The 22,721-nt window shown below is 41.2% G+C and overlaps 1 protein-coding gene across 1 annotated transcript; it reads left to right on the top strand.

Moving 5' to 3' along the window:
* Positions 1-18,934: 18,934 nt before the first annotated feature.
* Positions 18,935-21,949, top strand: LOC125772414 (nematocyst expressed protein 3-like). Its single transcript, XM_049444117.1, has 2 exons — positions 18,935-18,949; positions 20,820-21,949. The coding sequence occupies exons 1-2, from the start codon at positions 18,935-18,937 to the stop codon at positions 21,834-21,836; spliced, it is 1,032 nt and encodes a 343-aa protein (XP_049300074.1). The 3' UTR covers positions 21,837-21,949.
* The last annotated feature ends 772 nt before the right edge of the window (positions 21,950-22,721 follow it).

The raw sequence follows: 22,721 nt of genomic DNA, 5'->3' as shown, positions 1-22,721 counted from the left end.
ATTGAATTTAGTTGCGGTTAACTATAGACAATGAATGTATCCCTCAGACGGTTATTATTAGGACCATCAATTACAACCCAGTAAGTTGCGTGATCACTTTACGTTCGATCGCGCTCAGCGAACGCAAGAAAGCTCAGTATTGAAGATATCCATGGTTTGGTTCATGCACATACACATAACACGTTGCACAATCGGTTCACTGTGCTAAAAACCCGTGCACCGGACATGTATTCTTCAGGACAGCACCGAAACCGAAGTTTCAAGACTTCCTCAACGTGCATTTGCTGGTGCGGTTACGCCTGCCACACTGTTAGACACTGTTACCATCGGTAACGGCGGCCGTTGTGCAAAAGCCTATGTGCAGTGCCGTCGTTAAGCATCTGCGAAAACATGTGACGGGACAACATGGGCATTGAGCAGTGGGGGAAAAAAACTGGAGAGACAGAGAGAGTAAAATACTAGCTGGCAACACACTACTGTTGTGATTGGAAAATTGAAAAGAAAAAGCAATACAATGGGGTGAGACCCGGGGAATGGGCTGTTACCGGGAACGTCTTGAGCGGAAAGACAGAGCTAATATTAAGCATCGTGATCATCACGCTCTCTACAATGTCCCTTCATGCGGTTTCCCTTCAAAACGTTTCCTTAAGCATCTTCCCCCTTTTCTCGTGAGGAAACACAAACGTAAACCGGGAATCGTTGGGTTAGCGGCATTTCTTTGCCAACCCAGCCATTCCACGCTGATGCTGCAGGTAATGATGGTTGTGGAGTTAGACATTTTCCGTCTAAACAACGTGACCATCCACATTACGAAGATGTGTGTTGCGTTGGGATACATTTGTTTTGGAAAATAATGATCCCGTACTGTACCAAAAGTTTAAATGTCGTTATACGCTATTTTGTGTTTAAAACAAAATCTCTTTGTTTGAAGTACTTCATTCTCGTAATACAATTCCGGGAATGTCTGGTTATAAATATATTCTTTTTGATGATCATCTCACATATTTATTACAATTACAATTCAAATTACCACTTTCACCACTAAGCAACTAATAGTTACCATTCCTTCTTTAGTGATACTCCCTACACCCTATTCCAGCATTTAAGTGCAACTGTGTGAAAAAAATCCTCAAAATACGTTGGCAAAAAAGAAAAAAAAAACTAAATTCCACACAGCAACGCGTACCAAAAAGTCATCAATAGATACCGTGCCGGGTGGATAATTTCACGCTGCGCCCGTCAGGGTCGATGACTGCAGGTGATGATGATGGTACCTACACCGTAGCGTGGTGACGCGCCTATTTTCGAGTGAGTTTTCTTTTTCGGAAAATTGAGGGTTGTAATCGGAAACTGTTTGGCGGTCACCATGGTAAGAAGCAAAAGCAGAACACCATATTCCGTTACATTCAAGTGTCTTTTTTTACGGAGGTGGAGTGTCTAATGATGCTTATAAAGTTGTTATTTGGATGGAAGGATCTCTGCTATTCGTTACCTCCCAGGTTGGTCTAGGTCGGGCATTTTGGGTTATTATACTCTTCACCGAACAAGCGTTATTTTGTTAAATTACTCGCGAAATTTGTTTACCTTAAGAGCGTTACACTACGCGAAACTATTGCAAACGGTTAGTGTTACCTTTTCGAGGCGCCTAAAAGTATGCAATTAACATTTAAATGTACGCTATTTATTTTTTTAAGTAGACACTTGTAGCTTAACAGTGTGGAATCGTGTGATCATCAAATGATCGACTATTAAATGATAATGCAAAAATTCAGGCGTTTTATGTTAAATTCGCACAGAATGAAGTTGTTCTATGACGCTAAACAAAATTTAAATATCGAAAAAAAAATTAAAAAGCTTACAAAAAAGGCTTTCAACTTTTTTCTAAAAACTCATCATCTTGATGATGTTAACTTAGAAGGGGTATAATTTAGGGGCAATTTGTAAAGGTCATTCGGGCTGAAATAGAACAACGTTCTGTTACTTGGCATCAAAATCATTATCCCATTACGGTTTCAAGCAGATTTGTCCCCAATCTTTAACGTAACTTACAAATGTAGATGGATCACATTGAATAGGCACATATACACGATTATTTCGAGTGTCGTTGACTGATCTCTTCATAGTGATAAACTAACATGTAACTGGCAAACTATAGTTTATGATAATGCAATCAATTTGTGTCAGTTATAAAATCATATTCGTAAAGATACGTTCTTGTATGCCCCGTAATGTTGTAAGAGCTCATACAGAGTCATAGATCACATAACTGTCCTTACACAACACCATATCACTTATATCGCTGACCATCATTCGTATCGTGTTATTAACCTCGCCTTCCATACCTGGAGTTTGTATACAGCACGTCCTACGACAAATCGGAAGAAATTGTGTAGGTGATAAACTCATCTTTTCAGTTGCCTGGAGTTGCCTACAATTTCGAACTTCCGTAGGTGGATGTGGTTAAGTTGGACAATCTTTTGCTAACCGAAACAACCGATGATGATGATGATGATGATGATGGTGTGTGGATTGACCCATTGAATGTGCACATTTTCATGGTCGTGGTGTCCAAAACGCACCGTATCAATCACCTTCAAAAACACTACCCTTGACGATCTAACTTTGTGGACAGCTAAGGTCGAAAGCGAAACGAAAACGAATTGTGCAGGGCAACCCCGTTCGAATGTTAAGCGAATAATCGGGGCAATTATTATCGACTTTGCTTCCCGGTGTTGTAGTTTTTGGGCGGGTCGGTTTAGGCCATCGCGTTGGATACGTGAGCGGCATACAAATCATTGAGTTTGGTTAATCGAAATCAAATCCGCTTAGGTGGCAGCGGCGCTTGTCACCGAGGAGGGGCAATGGGCGGCACATTCAATTATTAACATGGGATCAATCGATCGAAGGGAACGCTTGTTTTAAGATGCTATAAATAATTAACGACTGCAAGCAATAGATATCAGTCGGTGCTACTCCTCAGCCTAGCAAACATTCGAGACAGTTCTAACAAAGCAGAAAGCAAACATTTAAATTATTTCATCATGAATAAGATTGTAAGTATTTTGGTAGTAATTTTAGTACGAAAATGCAATTCAAATTGTTTTACTCGCTCTTTAAATTTTAGATCACCCTGTTTGTTGTGGTTGCTATCGTAGCTTTTGCTAGTGCTAAACCTCAGCCGAAACCGGACATTCTGGCGTACAATGTGGCCGGTGTACCGGTCGTGGCCGCCGCTCCAGCCGTCGCTAGTTATGCGACATTCTACGAGCAAACGTTCCACGGTAATCTGGCACCTGCCTCATATGTTGCCTACTCTACCTACGATCCGTACGTGTCTGCCCTTCCCGTAGGTGCTTCGATTCTGTTGCGAAAGTAAACAAATCAAACAATAAGCTATAGACCAAAGCTGGTGTTTGTGGATGTGATGTTGTTGCAATGAAGTTACACTAAATATTCCTGCTCAAATGGAAAATTGTTTCTTTCCTTCCTTCGTTTTTTGTATCGCAATGATGACCATGTTCCTTTACAATCTATGAAATACATTCCTGGAAAAAGTTCAAGTTTATCTTTTCTATGAATATAATTCTACAAGCATTACCACAGCGGGAAACAATACTAATGGCACACTAAGGAAGTACGATATTATCATTAATCAAAAAACCCAGCAGCAGTTCTTAGCTGGCAACAGCAATCGTTAAAAGCCGACATTCTTGATATGTTCCGGCTAGCTCCAGAACATGCAGACACGCACAAGTTGAACATTTTCCAACAAACGACTCCATCTTCGTGGAAAAAAATGTAACAGGACCGTTGATATTCGAGCCACTAGCACGGCAATGATGTCGCACTAACGAGGGAAAATAATACTTAGTTTACATTTGAGTGTATAATAGACAAACAACGTCAGCCAAAGCTCGCGTCACAACAAATCTGTAGATTTTAAAAGAAGGTATTAAATTTCAAATGATGCTTTAAACTTTGCTCCAGAATTTATTGTTCGCTTTTCAATTTTTAGTTTGAACATCTTGACTTTCAAGGTTTCGCCTTAGTGTTTTAGGAAACTCCACAAACCCAGATCGTTAAAATTCTTGTGCCTGTTCCAAACAGACTCCCTAAGATGAGCGAGTGTTGAAATTCATACTTATCAACACATTTCCAGCAATTCGACCATAATTCGCTGGCGTGTATTCGACTTCATTGTCCACCGTTAAAGAATCGTGCATTGTCTAAGGTAGTAAATCTTTTGCACAACTTCACCGAAACGCATTGCCCTAATCAGGGTGTCAATAAATTAGCTCACCGTTCCACGATACTTTATCACTGATTGGACGGATTCGGATTCGCTTCACTCAGCAGATGAGTTTTGCGAAAAAGGTCACCATTATGGCTTTCCGAGCAACAGTGCCACGTTGTACTTTGTTTAAGTAGTATAACCCGGTGTTGGCTCGTTCTTCATTTGTGTCGGAATAAAAGATTCCCGGGTTTTGCTGAGAATTGTTTGCCGACCGAGTCGCCACGTACGCCAAGACATCGCAATTAACCCCCCCCCCCCCCCCTTTCCAGAGGGTGGGTTTGGGTTATCACTTTAATCCGTGTAACACACACAAAAAAAACGAAAGAAAGAAAAACAAAGATGACACCGCGTGTTTGGTGCGATGTTAATGGGTTCCTTTTCAGTGGAAGAAACGCTTAACGAACTACGGAGAAATAAAGCGTCTATCGATGAGTTGTCGGAAGTCTCTCCCTAAGGAAGGGGGAGGATTAGTTCGGGAAAGTACTGTTGCTAGCATGTCGGATTCGGACTTACCTCCAGCTCGGGATGATACACGAGCCCCAGCATCCAAACAATTCTGTGAAGTGCAATCTTTTACCATCCTTCCTTATTTTGCAGTACAAAAAACACAGAAATGACAGCTAAAAACTGAGAAGATTGTATCTCATTGTCGACGTGTCGCTGCTTGATTAAGATCATGTTCGCTTTCATCGCCATTCCGTTCGTGGAAAAAGGGAGCTTGTATTTTGTTTTTTCCTTTTCTGTTTAGCTTTCATTTTATGCACGAGCAAACTTCCACGAAGTGTTCGAATGGTGAACAAACTTCACAAAGATAAACTATATCTAGCCGATGCGACGATTGGACGTGACAATAAACAGCCAGCAGTTAAATTCTTCCAAACTCCAAGTGCCATCACCCGTGCAAGGGTTGTGTAAAATTGTTTCCCTCCCAAAAGGGAATATGCTCAAAGGGAAACAGTTGACGATGGTGGTGACGTCAAGATCTTGGTTACGTCCATCAAGGTTCGTCAGCGATTTCGCAACACCTTGGCAAGGCTTTGTGTGCGGTGTGAAGCACAAAACTTTAGAACATCCACATCCGCACAAGATTTTGAAAAAACGACAAAGACCCGCAAACGTTTCTTTGATGGTCGAGACGTGTGATAGTTGGTCGTAAAATTGTGTACATTTCTCGCTGGTTCTGCTGTTTCTTTGCGTGGCAGAGTGTCCCCAAGCAAACAAGGAACAGTTTTCCCTTTTTGAGTGGAACATTGTACTAAAAACGAACGAGGGCACGAACTGTCAATGTGTATACATAATTAAAATCCTAACTCTCTAGGTGATCGTTTATTTTACGACGCCGTGTTTTGCAGTTTTCGTCCATGTCCGTTGAAGGAGCAGCAACCAAATGGGTTTGGTAGAAGATTTGCATTTTCTTCACATATGCTGTGAAAGCGACCAATATGGTTTGTTTGCTTTTTGGAAATGTTGGCTTGTGAATATTGTGAACATTTCGAACGGTTTCGCCGTTTACCGTGAAACTGTCTCAAAATGAGATACTTGCCACGATTATTTTCCCAGCAGATGGCAGATTATATGTAAACTATATTGATATTGTCCTTAGATGAAGATTTATCATAACTGTCACTAAAGTGCGATCGTTACGTAGCTTGATCATTACATAGCCTATCTTATTTTTAATCTTTTCTGTAAATGTCTGAGGAATGCGATAATCTCTTAACAAGCATCTATGAATAGCAATTAATTACACATGATTCGATCATTATGTGAAGTAGTTTCTATCATGCATCGGAACTTGGTGATCTATAGCTGTATGCATGCAAAACGAAATGTATCAGAGCGATGCGTAATAATTGTAGTTTAGTCAATGTCCCATAAACAAACGATCTTTATAAGGAAGAGATTCTTGAATGGGCCTATACCCGAAAGAGTGTACGATCAAGCGCATTGGTTCGAAGAAACATTCAGTCTTCTTCTTTGTGACTCTCTTATGCGGACGTGATCAACATAAATTTCGCTCTGATACAGTGATAGAATGACGAATGGAGGTTAACATTTTAATCAAGCTTTATTAAATGTGTGCTATCCAAAATACGTTATAAATAATTTGGTCTAATCCCAATTTGAGTTCCCCGTCCCCACCGAGAGGCCCGGTGTTGTATGTGATAAACAGCGCTTATTCCAGACGACAGGACCGGGGATCAAATCCCATCCGGACCGTCTCCCCGGGACTAGACTGACTGAAGGACTGACTATCCGGGCACGTGGTAAAAATAAGTCTAGTAAGCCAAAAAATGGCCGGCTTGAGCTCTAAACCAAAAAAAAAAGAAACCACCAACTTTGCTTACCAAACTTAATCTTAAAGAAGCATTTCTTATTGCGTGCGTTTAGGAGAATTTTTCACAAAAAACACCATACAACTGAGCATGTTTTAATTGTTTCTTGTGTCTTTGCTCACAGGTTTTTTTACCCAGAAGAATGTCACTTTGTTTGAAAGAAATAAAAATAAACACAGTTTTATCTTGCCCTTGCCATAACAAAACAATCGTTCCAACAATTAGCCTTTCTCATCCATGATGCAAAAGGTCATCCGTTTGAACTTTTGCGCAAAACAAATCTCAAGGACGGTATGACTTATGTTGCGGCAAAACGTGCACGACGTCGTCAACTTGCAATAACGTGTTTTCCTAATTGATGGTCTACAATTGCAGTGCAAGCTTACGCTGGCAGGAAGGCAGCTTCTTTGCGATAAATATGATGTATCCCCCGGCCATGATGGTAGCGTACAAGGCCATCCAATCATAACGTTCGACCTCATCGCATACTGCACACGTACACGTGGATTCAATTCATCGGAATTTACATTGAACCTTACATCGGATGGAAGACCCGCGACACACAGTAGCACGAGCTTTGAACCGGATGCGAATGTGTCGTTCGGGGGTGTTTTACATCGCACTAAAACGTCTCCTATCCGTCAATAACGAATCCTTAAAAACGTGCGTTAAAATTAGCTGTTAGATAAGAATGAAAAGGCAGGTCCGCAAATTGGGTAGCTTTTTTTTCGGTCACGTTCACCAAAACAAAAACAACCAGGCGTCTCCATTCGAGGGGCTTTCTAAAATCGAATAAAAAATAATAGAAAACCGCAATACGGAAGCTGTTGTTACGGTTGATTCTGCAGTAAAAGCACGTCCCCCAAATTCCCATCCACAAGGTAGTCTGGCGCGGTATTCGGTCGTTCAAGGGCACTCGAGCGAAAGTAGGTCGACCGAATGACGTCATAGTGCTGACGTAGACGAAACGTTTCGCAGGACTACGTTTCTGGAGCAGCAAGCCTCCAGTGGTTGCATTCGGGAATCCCGCACTCGTTGGGTGTGGCTCGTCTCGGTCGACGTTCTGGATAACGATAAAAACCCGGAACTTTCCCACGATGCTTACCCAGGAGCCGTAGGCTCGGTGTAGCGTTGGAAAAGCTGGATGCAAGGGAGGAACGGCGGGTGATACACCGGAACCGGGACAAAAATCTAGGTCAATCGTTGACTGCATCAAAGTGCCTTTTGTTCCTCGCCCAACTCCTTTCGCTTTCGCTCGTTGGCGAACCAATCCTCTCCAATGGAAGGGTCATCTATCTTTTACAAACGGGTTTTGACGATAGTTTGTATTAGGTACAAAACCCTGGATCCAGTTTGAGTGGTTTACGCTCATTACATACATCGTTTCCAGATGGTTTTCGGTGGCCAGATTGTCAACCCCTCGATGACTGATTGTTTGTTTGTTGGCTTCACTACCGACACGCTTCCGGTCACATTGTTCTGCTTCGCGTGTTTATTGTTCCTTCGCTGGCACAACGTTTCCCGCTGCACGTACACCAAGCGGACCGAGGATGAAGGTCTAATCCGAAATCTGGAACTTTTGCACGTCTTTGTCGTTCTAGGCCGACCGTCATATATCTCTCAAAAACTCTCAAGGATTTAACTCGTGTGTGTGTGTGTCTGCGTGTATTGGTTTGTATGCATAGTTTATCCTTGAGCAAGATTCGAAGCGTATTCGGCAAGACCTAACCTACATTCTCAAGGACGGGTGGGACACATAAATTCTGGTCACTCTGGTACCGATTTACCTTCATCAACTGCTGCACCCAAAAAATTAGGTTAGCAAAACAAAACAAAAAACCTTCATATTCATTTCCTCCGTTTGGTTTTTGGGCGAACATTAAGGGTTAGCGCCTGCTAAATCCGTTCTTACGGCCACGTGGGGCTTTGTGCTGTATAATAAATCAGCACCACGCTCAGCACACTTTTAATTAGCTTCCATTACGCAGCATAATTACACCGCTGTGCTAAGGATAAGGTTTGAATATTTTATTGAATAAGATCTTAAGAAAACACTCCTTCGGGTAAACATCGTGGACGTATTTTTGTGCTTGGTATAGCGAATTAACACTTCTCGGAATTAACGCTACGAAAGCGTATTCCGGCCGCATACGATGGTTTCGTAGAAAGATGTTGTGCATTGTTGGTATGATGATACCTGCAAATGAGCTGTTGACGGGTGGGTGGAATTTCCGGGAAAATTGTTTTTTTTGGGGTTTTGTTTTAAGGATGTGAGCAAAAATAGTAGTCAAATGGAAAGAAATTTAGTAAAACAAGTTTGGAAGTTATGTTGTAAACATTGTTGCACTAAGTTCTTACGCATAACTTTGTATGTAAAAATTAAATAATTATTAAATTAATAATTTTCTTTCCTCTATGCTTAACGACCGATTACGATTACTAGACGTATTTTACCACGGTCCGGATGAGATTAGATACCCAGTCCTGTCGTGTAGAACCGTCGCCGTTTATCACATATACCTTCGGTCCGCTTTAATAGTAATAATTTTTATTAAATATTTTTTTAATGCACTTTTCTTCACATCTATTGACAGAAACATTATGACTGAACGATTAACGAAGCTAAATCGATATTCTAACGTTAATAACAGCATTAAAAGCGATCTAAAAACAATATTTGCATAGGTTCAGGCATAGTCAAAAATTTTGAAATATAAATTAAAAAACAACGGAAAAATCTTAAGATGGGTTTCAAAATTTAACATAAAATTATTTGGAGCAGTAGTATGCTTCCTTCTATTCTCTGTTCCACCAACATTTACTGTATTTGAGGTGCTATTTCTGTGTAATTTTGCCTAATAGCAACTGCATCAAATGCTCATTACCTAAATGGGCATTGGTACAATCCACAGTGATAGTGAAAGGGTCGTGAATCCACAATCAACTCTGATGCGAAGGTCACATTCAACGAACGAATTAGATCAAGGGCACGTTGGACGTGGGGATGGCATGCAATGGCACAACACGAACGCACTTGCCGGTATTTGGTTGTCTTGCAGCCCGGTGCCTGACATCGGCCACCATTGTGCATCGTGCACCGCTGGTAGATGCTGCTCAGGCACGATAAGTGCCACAAGACCATCTTCGCTTCATTATGCTCATTTCCGTGGCTCACCGCAAGAGGTCGAAGGTCACGTGCTAGTGGACCATTCCTTTGCTCCTGGATGCTGGATGCTGTGGCACGAAGAAAAATACGCGTCATTTCCGGAAATACTCGCCCAGCACCACAGTCACGGTTGGCATTGGATGTGTGTGTGTAGTATGTATGTGCCATGGGTCGGCTTGGCGCTGTTTCGTTGGACAGATTGCACGCTCATTTGTTTGCCTGATTGGTAACGGACTTCACGGCCATGCTGCTCATCAACCGGTCAGGTGTGGTGTTGCGTAAGAAATTTACAGAAGGTCGGCTCAATTTGCCAGCGAAAATTTCCACCGTGTGGTCAGCTGAATGCGATGAAATCAAAAGGGAGAAAAACTTCGCAAGCAACATTTTTTGGCGTGGTGTTTATGGGTGTTTATGGGTGTAATTTATTAAATCAAACAGTGTCGCGAACACATGCTTTGGTCCCAAAGGCCAATCTGTTCTTGTTACCGGTCGAGACGCTTGACATTGTTTATCGCCTGGCGATATCGCAGGTTAGGTCAATGCTGTCGTTATTAGAGCATGCCGGGCATCAGTAAAACGGCATTACCTTGAGAACAATCCTGGCAAACGGACCACAGAAACAGACAGATAAACTGGTGGGCAGTGCGGATGTTGTTATCCTTGACTGTCAGTGGGTAGATTAGTGTTTACTTGCATCGGTGTCGGCAAATATACCAATCCACAAATAGACACTGGGTCCTGCTTTCCCGGTGCAGTTCGCAGGTTAGTGGGTCAACATTTGTTCATTCGTGGGCGACACTTTTTCGGGTCGAGAGAAGAAAGATTTATAAGACAGAAAGGTAGAGCTTCTTCAAAGATGGCTGATCGTATAATCGTTTGAACTTTTTGAAAAAGTGATAAAAATATTTTGACGAATGGCCGATGTTGGTGTATTCAATTAAAAGGCCTTTTAGGTTTCATACTGTGCTTTGACCTGTTTAATTATTTGCTTATCAGGCGCTACGGTCGCTTTACGATCTTATTCTCATGCAGCAGTGTTCGTAATCGAGCGCAGACCAAAAATATTGGATCTTAGTGCCACGGTTGTTACCTATTATAAGAATTAAAAAAAACCTCACTTTAGACTTCTCAAAAAAAGCTAGGGCTATAGCCTTAGAAAATTTTCAAATTTATAGATTTTTTTCATTTTTATATTATTCTTTATTCATTTTTTAATTTAAAGCATTATTTGAGTGAAAAGAAACTTATTTCAACAAATTCGAATTAAAAAACAACAATTTATAAATTTTGCTAAGTTTCCCTAAAAAAGCTAAGGCTATAGCCATAGGAGATTATCAAATTTATAGATTTTTTTTATTTTTAATTCTTTTTTTATTTAAAGCATTACTTGAGTGAAAAGAAACTTATTTCAAAAAATTTGCATTAAAAAAGCTAAGGCAATAAAGCTAACAAAAAAAAAGCTAAGGCTGCAGCCTTAAGAGATTTTCAAATTTATAGAATTTTTCTTTTTGGAAAATGTGATTTTTTTTCGAATTAACAGCTTTTTTTCTGTTTTAAAAATAGTGCTTACATTCACAACAATCATATAAATCACTTCCGTACATTAAAAAATAAACGGCTATTCTGGCCGCCATTACAGAAAATGGTCATGGCGTCAAGTCACGCTTCGAGTAGCGAATTTTTCGCTGAAAATAGACGTATCGCGACTTTTCGCAATTTTTTTTATATGGAGTCTTGCAAAAAAAAATTGTTAATCGCGTTCGCATACGCGACAATTGCTAAGCGTGTAGTAACATATCATTACGTCTTGTTTAAACTCTCTTGTATGAATGTAGCATACCTTTAGGCGTTGTGTGAAACTTGTTTGACATTACTGCTTTAAGTGCTTAATTGAAGTGCTTTAAGTGCTTTAATTAAAGATACATTTATTTTCTTCGAGTGTTTTTTTGTATGGACTTCAGAAACGTGCCGTTATACTTAACCTATAACCTAATTGGTTTAAATAAAAAAAAAGTTCATTTGAAAAGGAGCTATTTATATTTCTTTAGATTTGAAAAATGATATCCCGTCTTGAGGTTTTTAAAAACAGATTCTTCCTTTGTCCAAAAGTTTAACTTCCTGCACCCACGGTTATTAACTTTATCTTGCGAGCCCCAATCAATGGCCGACTCAAACTCAAACAACTGCCCTAGCAAATGCGAAATCACCGGTAAACGATCGCGTGGGCATTCACTTCCATACTTCAAACAAATTTAGCATACCATTTAATGAAATCACACGGGAAACGGGAAACGTCACGCTTTTCCCAACCGTTCGGCACGTTAACCACCATAAGCTTCGGTATGATGAGTTGCCTCGCGCTACGGTTTTACCGCGGTCGTTCGTCTAGCTGGCTGCGTGAGTCACGTGCCACGTGCAGCGTGAAAAATCATTCCACCACGTACAGAGCCAGCGAGTTCCAAATGCGTCGAAGTCGTGGCACTATTTTTAAAGAAAATCGTGGAATCAGAAACGCGCGTTTTGTCTATTGTACGGAACAACAACAAAAAAACACACCACACCAAAGCTATGGGCACGTTTTTATGCGCTCTTGAAGAAGGGTCAAACGAGCGGCACGAAGGAACGAAAAAAGCCGTTTAGAGAGTTTGGTGAACCGTTGTTTTTCAATGCGGGCAGCCTTTTGTTGTACGAGTTCCTAACCATGGTGGCCATTTTGTGATGCTTGCCGGTGCGGTTTGATCGACTGATGGAAAATTGATAAACCGATGATGGTTTGGTTCTCCGGTTGGTGCCGGATATTATGTCACACCCAAGCTATATGGTTGTAGCCAGTTTAGATAACGTTAGAACTACTCATCAACACCTAGCACCGCACCCGGATTAAAGGACAGTGGTTTGTGGTTTTACGATGGTTTGAAACGATTAAAATCACAAACTGACCCATAAGCTTGCAAGTTTAGAGCGTAATACCGGTAGTGTCGGGAGCGTTGGGATAGGTTTCTATTTTGAGAGAATGGTTCGTTCGTAGAAGGTTTACATTATTGCATCACATAATGTGTTGCATCATGCGGTGTTGATGATTAAACCATCTATCCGTATGGATTAAATGTGCTCTCATGCGATAAGGTGTCTCGATATAAATTACATCGTATAGATAGATACATGTGTTGGGTAGAATTGTTTAGATAAAGTGTGTTTACTCCTCACGATATAATATATTGCATGGCTTACATCAAAACGCCTAACAGTATGCAATGTGTGTTTTTAGGAATTATTTTTTATTTAAATTATTGCTTCTTATGCAAAATTATAATGCAATTTCGTGCTTGATGGTTCAATGTCTCTACTCTTGGTACAAAAACATTCATTACATCAAATGAGTGAATATCAATTTAATTTAGATGCCATAAATGTCGAAAGCTTTGTCTATTAATATATTGCATACCTTCAGGCGCATTTTCCCTAACCGCGCAACCTTTTCAAATAAAGTGATATATTCTACCCACCAAAAATATACGTACATTACATTCCTAACAGTACCAAGCTTCTTCCGAATTGTATTCAACTGCCAAAAATAGCACCATAAATTGAACACTCCATTCGACTGCCCACGAGATGCTTAATGAGAACGAAAGCAGAAAGCAAGAATTGCCCATCGATTGCTGTATCTGTTCAGTCACATGTTATCATTAGATTGGTTACAATCCAACAGAAATCGTGCCCGGACGCGGCAAGGTAAAAGTTATATCCCGCTTTTTTCGAGGTCAGCACTGTCGTCATGGAGCAGCATGTTGCATGTACTGTATCGCTATCATCATCAGGTGGTTATTACAATGACGTCGTTGGATGCATTTCTGCACGAGAACGTTCGCTACCGGTGCAGATGGTAATGTATGGTACCGGGATAAACCCATTGCGTCAATTCCTGCGGTACGTTTCGAATCAAGCCTCCAGCAATAATGGTGTGGTGTGTGTGTGTGTGTGTGGCAAATCGTACGAGAATGTTCTTATTTTATTTTCAAAAATAAAAAAAATTGATTACCACAATGATTACTAGTGGTACTAGATTTAATTTTTGTAATATAGTAAAGTGAATTATTTTAAAAAAATAGTTTCAGAAAGATAGATTTCAAATACAAATGTGGAGGTTAGAACATTTCTTATAATTTTGTTTGTTTTTAAAAATATCATGATATTCATGATATTAGATTTTATTTAAAGATAAAAAAATCTCCTTCTCTCCTTTTCTCTTCCTAAAATAATTTTGCTCTCCTGAAATAAAGCTACAGAAAAATCGGTTCCATATAAGCCTCTTAATTAAACCGTTTTGTCCGCTATCCGGAATGAATTTGTTTGCTAGACATATTGACTATGTTTTTTTTTTTATTACCACGAGGTGTATTACCCTACCGGCTACGGACAGTGCGCATCTTCGTTATGGCACACTGTTGTAACTAGCACCATTTGCGAACGACACCTTGGCAACGGTGAGTTTACGAAAATGGTGGGAACGCGCTAGTACCAGGCGAGCAGGAATCATCGATAGCTCCGTACTAGACGAAGACTCCCATCCTCCCTCAAAGCCAACCTCAACATGTATACCAGTACGCCACAGCATAATGGCGGCCCCACTGGTGTGTTGCCATTGCGTCATCGTTCGCAGGCGCATAAAAAAAACATACACGAAATAATAAAACGCGCACCACATACGAAACGATGGGAAGTGAATAAAATACATAACAAAAAAAAGCACCTCTAACATCGTCCAAAGCATCTCTCGCTCTCTCTCTCTCTCTTTCTCTCTCGCTCTTTCCCCTTTCCCGAGCATGCCCGTCGTCGGTGTTTGCGTGTGCGCCTGTGTGCAGTCCCGCGCCAGAAATGGTTTTGTCGGGGCCCGGCATGTAGGTGCGCGCTGTACGTTGCATCCGCATGGTGGCAACCTGCCGGCGTACCGAATGCGCCGTCGTCGAACACATTCACAGCACACGGCCGCAACACGAGTACGAGTTTTGCCGGCATCGTTTCGGAATGCGCACGAGTTCCATCGCTAACAGGGACGCAGAAATTGAAGGATGACGCTTTTGCACAAACCCGGTGGGGTTGGGGGCCTTTTTTCCCGGGCGGAGGCTTGCCCATGGCAAATCTACATGGCATGTGGGGTGGTGGGGTTTTGGTAGATTGCCACGGGTCGGTTTTTGGCGCCAGTGTTCGCGCAGGGCCTCGTTGTCCTCGCTCGCTGAAAAGGGTCAATAGCCGCAGCTAGGTAGAGGTTGCGTCTTTTGACACCCGAGCGATGACCTAGTGTTGACTAGCGCCACCCCAGCGTCACCTGTTGCAGCGAACACGAACGGGCGAAACGTTCGTACGAGATGCAAATGCCCAGCACCATACAAGGACGAATGCATCCTTAAGGCGCATGCAAATGTGTGCAAGAGAAAGATGAAATACTAAAGGAGGAAAGCATTAACGCAGAAGATAAAAGACAAAAGCAAAGGTGTGCACAGCAATAAAAGATACTTCACAGAGGAAATATTTCTTTAAACAGCTACAAATGTAAATTTTTCCTCACGTACACTATAATTGTAACAAAAAAAAAGCTTTCTCGTACGTGTGCATAAAAGAGTTTTGCTTAGCCTCGCTCTTTTGTATCCGTTCTATAAATAGCTCCATCGAGCGGCAGATACCACAAGGAACACTTCCTGCTTGGAAGGACGATAAACAACGTTTCTCATCCCGCCACGGGCAAGGTCTTTTATCGGAACACTAAATGCAACATAGAAACTTGAAAACGAAGAGGGATGGGAAGCATTGAAACATAAAGCAGCAACACTATCAAGAAACTTAATCCCACAAGTGCTTGCGTGGAAGTATCAAACGAAATGGGGTTGTTGTTATTTTTCCCATCTTCCGAGTGTAAAGGATGCACAACAGCAACAGCAAACAAAAAAAAAACATAAAACGCACAGTTCAGTAGATGTGCAACAATTTGACCTATTCTGGGAACGCTTCTGCTGTTGGTTAGCCGCTTCCCGAAAGGATACGAATGTGCAATCGTTCGCTTTAGCACAACAAACCATTGTGTTCGAGGGAAATCGATTAGAGCAACTTGAATGGCCGTAGTGCCGTCGTGTGCAGCTGTTAATAAATTTTAAAATAAATCCCCTCATAACCTGAATCTGTGTTTATGTCCCGGGTAGTGGTTCGTCCTGCATTAGGACACGGCATACAAGAATAGACACACTGGTGTGATCGTGGACCAGAGGTGATGCTACTATTTATTAAGCTTTAGCACGAACTGTAAGCACACGGATAGCCATCTCGTACGAATGCGAATCAAATTAAGCCTCCGTAATGTGTGGTGTAGTTATTATGCTGTGCACTGTATGTTGCACTGGGGAGTGAATTAGTTCATTTAGGGGAGGTTTTTAGAGTGTTCCGAGCAGGTAGCGGGTGATGAGGATTAATTCAGAAGTGAATTGAAACGATGAGAACATCTCACACGGAAGGCTTTTGTATGTTGAATTATTTTTGCGCCTTTTGCTAGTGTTGCTGATTATAAATATTTAGGGCACGTACGGTATGATTTACTGATGACTAAGCTGCCATACTTTTGTTTTTTTAAAGCATCCGAAAGCCTGTATCTTGCCGAAGAAGTGTTTTTCGTTTTTTTTATCTGGTCACGTTCCATGGTGTATTTTTGGACATTTTTTTTACATTCGGATGAATAATGTGACATTGGGGGAGTATGTAATAAATGGCGCCGGTTCCACACGGCAGTACCGGGTGTCAAATCCCATCCGGACCGTCCCTCTGTAGCAAGAACTGACTATCCTGCAACGTGATAAAATAAGCCTCAATACGGCCTGGCCGTTCTTAATGAGCAAAAAAAAAAGAATAATGTAAACAAGCAATACGCGCTACAAAAAGGAAGAAACATTTTACAATTGCATATTTTTAGGCACCTCCAAGCCATCAAAAATAGATAAGCGAGAAGACATCGATGAGTATATTTACATCTGAAACAATACTTGTTTAAGGAAATACTTGCTCAAATATTGAAGATAATAGTTGTCATGTGTTTAGTTCGGACAAATTATTTCTTTTTGTCAAGGTTAGGAAATATCTTTAAAATTGGTTCCCTAATTCAATTCTGGACATTAATGTTTTATTAAAGTTTACAATAACAGTGTATCTACACCATCAACTAGATAAACATTATTCTAGAAAATTCGTTTTACATCCGTAAAGCTCGACCTTTACTGTAAACGACAATTACCATTAAACGAGGCAAAACAAAGTTTGCCATTATCACAAACGGTACCAACAACCACCAATACCACTGAACCACACCATCGGTTTTACGTTAATGTTAGCCTCACGTGAATCCTGAATCCTGTACAGGAGTATCATCGCAGTCTAGCAGCACAAAAGGCTCTGTACGCTGCTGTGCTGACGGTCTCCACTCCGGTGGGGGGTTTCGTTTTTGCGGTCCCCAGTGAAAGACACGCCCCATCCTGCTCTTATCCCGTGACGTTAAAGCCTTCGATTAAGTGCAACCTGCACACCACCGGTCGGATCATTGCAGGACATACAGATTTTGCTAGCGACACAGATTTTGCACCGAAAATGGACACATCCAAGCGTGAGTGCACGTGAAACAGGCACCGAAAAGGTCACACGTTCGATCGAACACATTGTGGAGAGTGTAATCTACGGTGGACATACGTTCGATTGAACACTTTTGGGGCGAGGGAATCTACGGTATCAACGGTGGATCGTCGACAAACACGTCGAAACGGGATAGGAAGGATGGCATCCGCCTCAGTTCTTCGGTTTTCTTCGATGCACTTCCAGGACCAGGACTAAGAGCGTCGGTTTGTGCGTTTACGCTTGCACACTCGCACAGTTCACCTTTGAACTTTATATGAGCTTTTCCTGTACACTGAAGCGATGCTTCTGAGGAGGCACACAAATGAAGCGAATGGTTTAGGTTAGCAACGGAAAGTTCATCTTCACTGGGAATGGGAGCAAATAGAGCTGGAAAGTACAGCAGGAGGAAGGATATTGCTGAAAGGTTTTGTTCGATAGGATGGAAACAATCGCACATTAAACGATAAGGAGAAGAAGCTTTTTATAAAGGACTTCAGGTACTTCAAACGAATCTACCAACCAAATAGGACAGACATGATGTTCTAGGTGGTGTTATTAATCGAAAAAAACTTCAAACAACTTTCAAATACTACTTTGAGGTTTGAATAGTTTAAAATAAAGCAGCAAAATAATCTTGTTTTAAAAATATCACAAAATATATTCATAAACTCAAGTACAAAAATAAGAGAGCATAACACATTTTATCATACAAACACAAACACTCATAATCGATGCAAAGCAAAGCGTGAAGGGAAAGATGAAGCGATGATAAAACTATTTTTCCCCATCAGTTTCACCAACGCACTAGTAATGACGGCATCGAATGGCGTCAAAACGCTTAGCAAAAGTTTCCTCATTATGTCGCTGCTAAAATAGTGTGATATCGACTTTTGAGATCGATATGCTGTAGTTGGTGGAAAATCTCTCCCTTCCCGTTTTTGATTGTCAGAGAGTTGATAATTTGGTAGCGCTTATTGGAACTGATTGAATTAAAAGATATACATATTTAGTGTAGAATGAAATGTTTAGAAGTGTTTATAAGAATAGCTGCCGGCTGTGAAAGTAATTAAACTCCGGTAAAATAGCTGAGAAATGCGTATTTTTTAATTAAGCCTACCTCTATTCAAACAATCTGTCCATCCGCAGCGAAGTTTCCACCGCACGCAAGCTTTTCCGCACGGCAAACATTTGCGAACGAAGCGATATGTGCTGTTTATCGTTCGCCTATAAATAGGCTAATTTCATGATGAAGGCTTTTGGGTGGTGTTAGTAGTGTTACTTTGTCTTATTGCTTATAGGTTGTGGACTATATTTAGCTTTATCCTATTCACACACACACTCACACGTTTACCTATGAAAAGGGAAAATCTTTTAATAGTGTCCACAAGAACGCTACACATGGCTGTGTGACGTTGGTGACGCCACTAATAAAGATCGCGTCGGTTACATGTGTGAAAGTAATTAAGGGAGACAACCGAAACATCAACGATGAGTGTTCGAAAGGTGAGATGGTTCGATGTTTTTGGAAGGTAGGAAATGTGCGTCAAGTGTGTTTCGTCCATGCGTATGTTTACAATACTATTTAAGATGTTTATGTTTTTTTTTTTTTAATTTCATTTACGTTTGGTTTTGCTGTGTAAATTTTCAGACCACTTTAAGGAATGATTTTTTTTTATGTGAATCCAATTTTGGTTCGCACAACGCATTTGGAGAAGTCAACTCGAGTAGATCGGACTCATATGGACCCAACCGCACTGATCTGGACTCATCCGAAAGTCCTCCCGGTAGAGAGAGGAAGGGTGGAGGGGAGAAAAGCCCACCAAATTATTTGCGTGCTGCAAACCTGGTGAATGATCACCGCACCCGTTCAATACGTTCAATATGAATTTTCGCTAGAGGTGACCAGATTACAGAATAATATTCCAGCATCGATCTGATCAGTGAGCCTTCAAGCCTTCAAGAAAATAGGGTCCGAGAAGTCACGAGTACGTTTATGTACTCAATACGTTTGATCAAGCCAAGAGTCTTTCAATCAGTTTGGAGATTAAAAGAGAGATCTTTATCCAACCAGATTCCCAAGTCTTTGATATGCGTGACTCGGTTGATGATCTAATCTTCAAGAACATAAGGGTGTCTGTTGAAGAATGTCTACTTGTTTTAAACTTAATTACAGTTTTTATAACTATTTGCTTAATATAATTTATTGAAATAATAATTTAGCCCAGCGCTTTCGATTGATTGTTCGACAATCATGCGAAGCACTGATAAAGAAGATTAAATTATTAGTTGAAATATTTGGTTATTGTACTATCGCATTTTTGTTACGATATGATTGGATTCGCTCGAACGAACAGGTGAAGTAGGAATCTGCTGAAATATTCACCAGCGCACATCCCATCACTACCCGAAACTGTAAATAACCAACAACCAATCTCACCGGTGTTTCCGGTTAGGGATTCGTACCGGTTCACCCGTAATCATGTGCGATTAGTTCAGCTACGAGATTGAGTTTTTTGGTTAATAAATAAAAAAACACTCACTGAAGCCATGCAAGAAATATGAATATTGCTTCTTGCTCACAACACTTATCCAGACAGTCATGTATACCTTTTGTTTTTCGAACCTGTATTCGGTGTTTTTTGTCGTTTTTCTTTCCAAGTAGAACGAGCTTTCCATTCACCTCATCCGTGGAAGCCTTAGAAAAAGTTTGTATTGGGAAAAGGCAAGGCTTGCAGTGGAAAAGTTTTCGAACAAGAAAATTAATTTTTCACAACACAAAAAAAACCTTCACCCGGATTGGATTTTGTTACTGCAAGAATGGTTTGGCGTTGAAAGGGGGGAAAGAAAAGCTTTGTGAATATAATACCACATAAGGTGAGCCCTTTTGGCGTATGATGAAAATCACCGTTGAACTGAAACCGCAAAAAAACCAACAAAAACGAAGGAAGTGGAAAAGTGTTTTTTGTTTTCTCACCAGGGGTTTGATTGGTTTTAATGCGGTGCTATGGTTTTTTTTCTCTCTCTCTCTTTCAAACCACATCCAAACGCACTCACAGAAGAAGTGTTCTGCATAATTCATGTCACCGTTCGTAACAAAAGGTGAGCCGAAAGTATATTTTTTTCTTAGCTTTACTCGTTTCGGTTGCTCCTCTGGAACGACACAAATGAAACAATTTAAATTCAAATTTGCAGCTTTAATGCGTTGCGTTACTGTATTAGCTGACACAAACGCAGCGTTGCACCATGCATTGTGAATAATCCTATCGCCCTCTACGTTACGTTGGCCGCTTTTCCATTTGATGTCCACCTTTTTTCGACACATAATCAAAAGAAGACGAACCAATTTCTGCATGATCGTCTGTTTTTTGGGTAGGGAGTGATCGGTGGTTACGATTATAAAAGTCACACCTTGTCACCTGAAAATGCATCAGTTGTGTGGCGTACGTCTTCATCTAATACCTCCAAACATCATGGCAGTAACATCGTTGCTTCGTTCGGTAAACATTTGCTGCTAAAAAGAGAAAGTACTTACTCTAATTCGTTCCCTTTTCTTTCTGACTTTTTGAAGTTTTTCCTGCTGGCAGTGACTTTTTCGTTGTCCAACATAACGGAGGCAGGACTAGCGGCAGGACCTTACCTAGCCGCACCACTAGCAATTCCAGTAGCAGCCACCTACACCGTTCCTTCTCAGGGTGTTCTCAGAACAGCATACAGTCAGCTAGTTGGACGTAGCTATGCACCTTCCTTCGTTCCGGTGGCTTCTTCCCTAGCATATGCAGCAACCTCTCCTCTACTTGCTCCCGTCGTAAAATCTGTCCCAACGGTTTATGCCGCACCTCCACAGCTTGTTGCTGGACCAGTGCTGAAAACGGTTCGTCCTTATGCAGTGGAAACTCCTCTTACCTATGCAGCTCCCGCGGTTGCTGCCGTTGCACCAGTTGTCCGCACTGCTGCTGCAGTTCCTGCTCCTGTCTTCTCTCCATCCGTCCTTTCAACGCGTCTTGCTCCACTGCCAGCCGTCGGTGTAGCTCCAGCACTCAACCCAGCACTGGCTTCAACCCCAGCAGCTTCACTGCCAGGAGTGATCGATGCTCGCACTGCTAATCCAACTCCTTCAGGAACACCTGCCACGATACAAAGAGCCTTCGTGACGGCATTTGGATCACAGGAAGGCATTCGACTCGTTGGAGCGGGAGGTTCTGCCTTCGAAGGTGCGCCAACAAACGTTGAGATAGCACGTGCTGCTCCCGGTGGACAGGACGATGCGGCACAGCAAGGACGATCGGCCAGTCCCGCTCCTGCTACACCGGAAAATTTCGGCGTCCAACAGCAGACTCCTTTCAACGAGTATGGCCTGCCGGTTCCGGCTGGTGCACCTGCTACTCCTTAAAACACTTCCTAACCATTTAGTTCAGAATTGGATACATTAATACCTGAAATAGCTAGAATAAATTCAATGCATTTATTTTCAAATATTGTGCCGTTTTGTTTTGTATTTAGTTTTCCACTAGATGAAACAATTGATGGCAATTTTGTATACTTTTCTTATGCTTTTTTTAGTATCGTTTTACGAACATTATTGTTATCGAATTTTAAGCATTTATGTATAATTTATGTTGTGCTGAACTCTTTTTCTTTTAATCGACGCTAAATTTCTTAAGTTTAAACCCTTTTCCTTAAAAATCCTTTTTTAATACAAAAAACAAAAATGGATAAATCTTCTCCCACGCCATCATTAACACCCAAGCAAGCTTTCGATCGGTAAGATATTTTTCTACATCTCATGCTTGCCAAAAATAGCACCACAATATACGCCTAATGAAACCAAAGAACCCGAAAACCCGAAAGAACGTCAATTGCTATCATGAGCTGTGTTAAGCCACTTTATTAATTTTCCACACTTTAGCACCAAGTGTTGAGCGGTTGAGCTTCCATCGCATTCAGCGGAAAATCGTGCGAGTGTGTGCTTTTGGCCGCCCTAATGCAGAACCAGTGAGTGTGGTGTGTTTTATTTCAAAGAACTCCGAACATTTGTCGTCTTTTCGTTCTCTTTTGTCCCCGGTTTAGGTTACCGCCTACGAGCGTACGTGGTTCAGGTGGTGTGAGCTGAACTGAATATTTTACACACATTTCTTACGAAGGTGATGAATCTAAAAATACGTCTCAAAACATTCTTACCAGAAAGTAAATACCAACTTCGTTTAACCATGCCATTTCAAGCATGTCACTGGAGATGTTTAATTTGAGATATTAATCTTTCAACGACGTGAAGCTG

Source organism: Anopheles funestus, chromosome 3RL (assembly GCF_943734845.2).
Source record: "Anopheles funestus chromosome 3RL, idAnoFuneDA-416_04, whole genome shotgun sequence".
NCBI classification, from domain to species: Eukaryota; Metazoa; Arthropoda; class Insecta; order Diptera; family Culicidae; genus Anopheles; species Anopheles funestus.
This window is presented reverse-complemented; position numbering and strand designations above follow the sequence as displayed.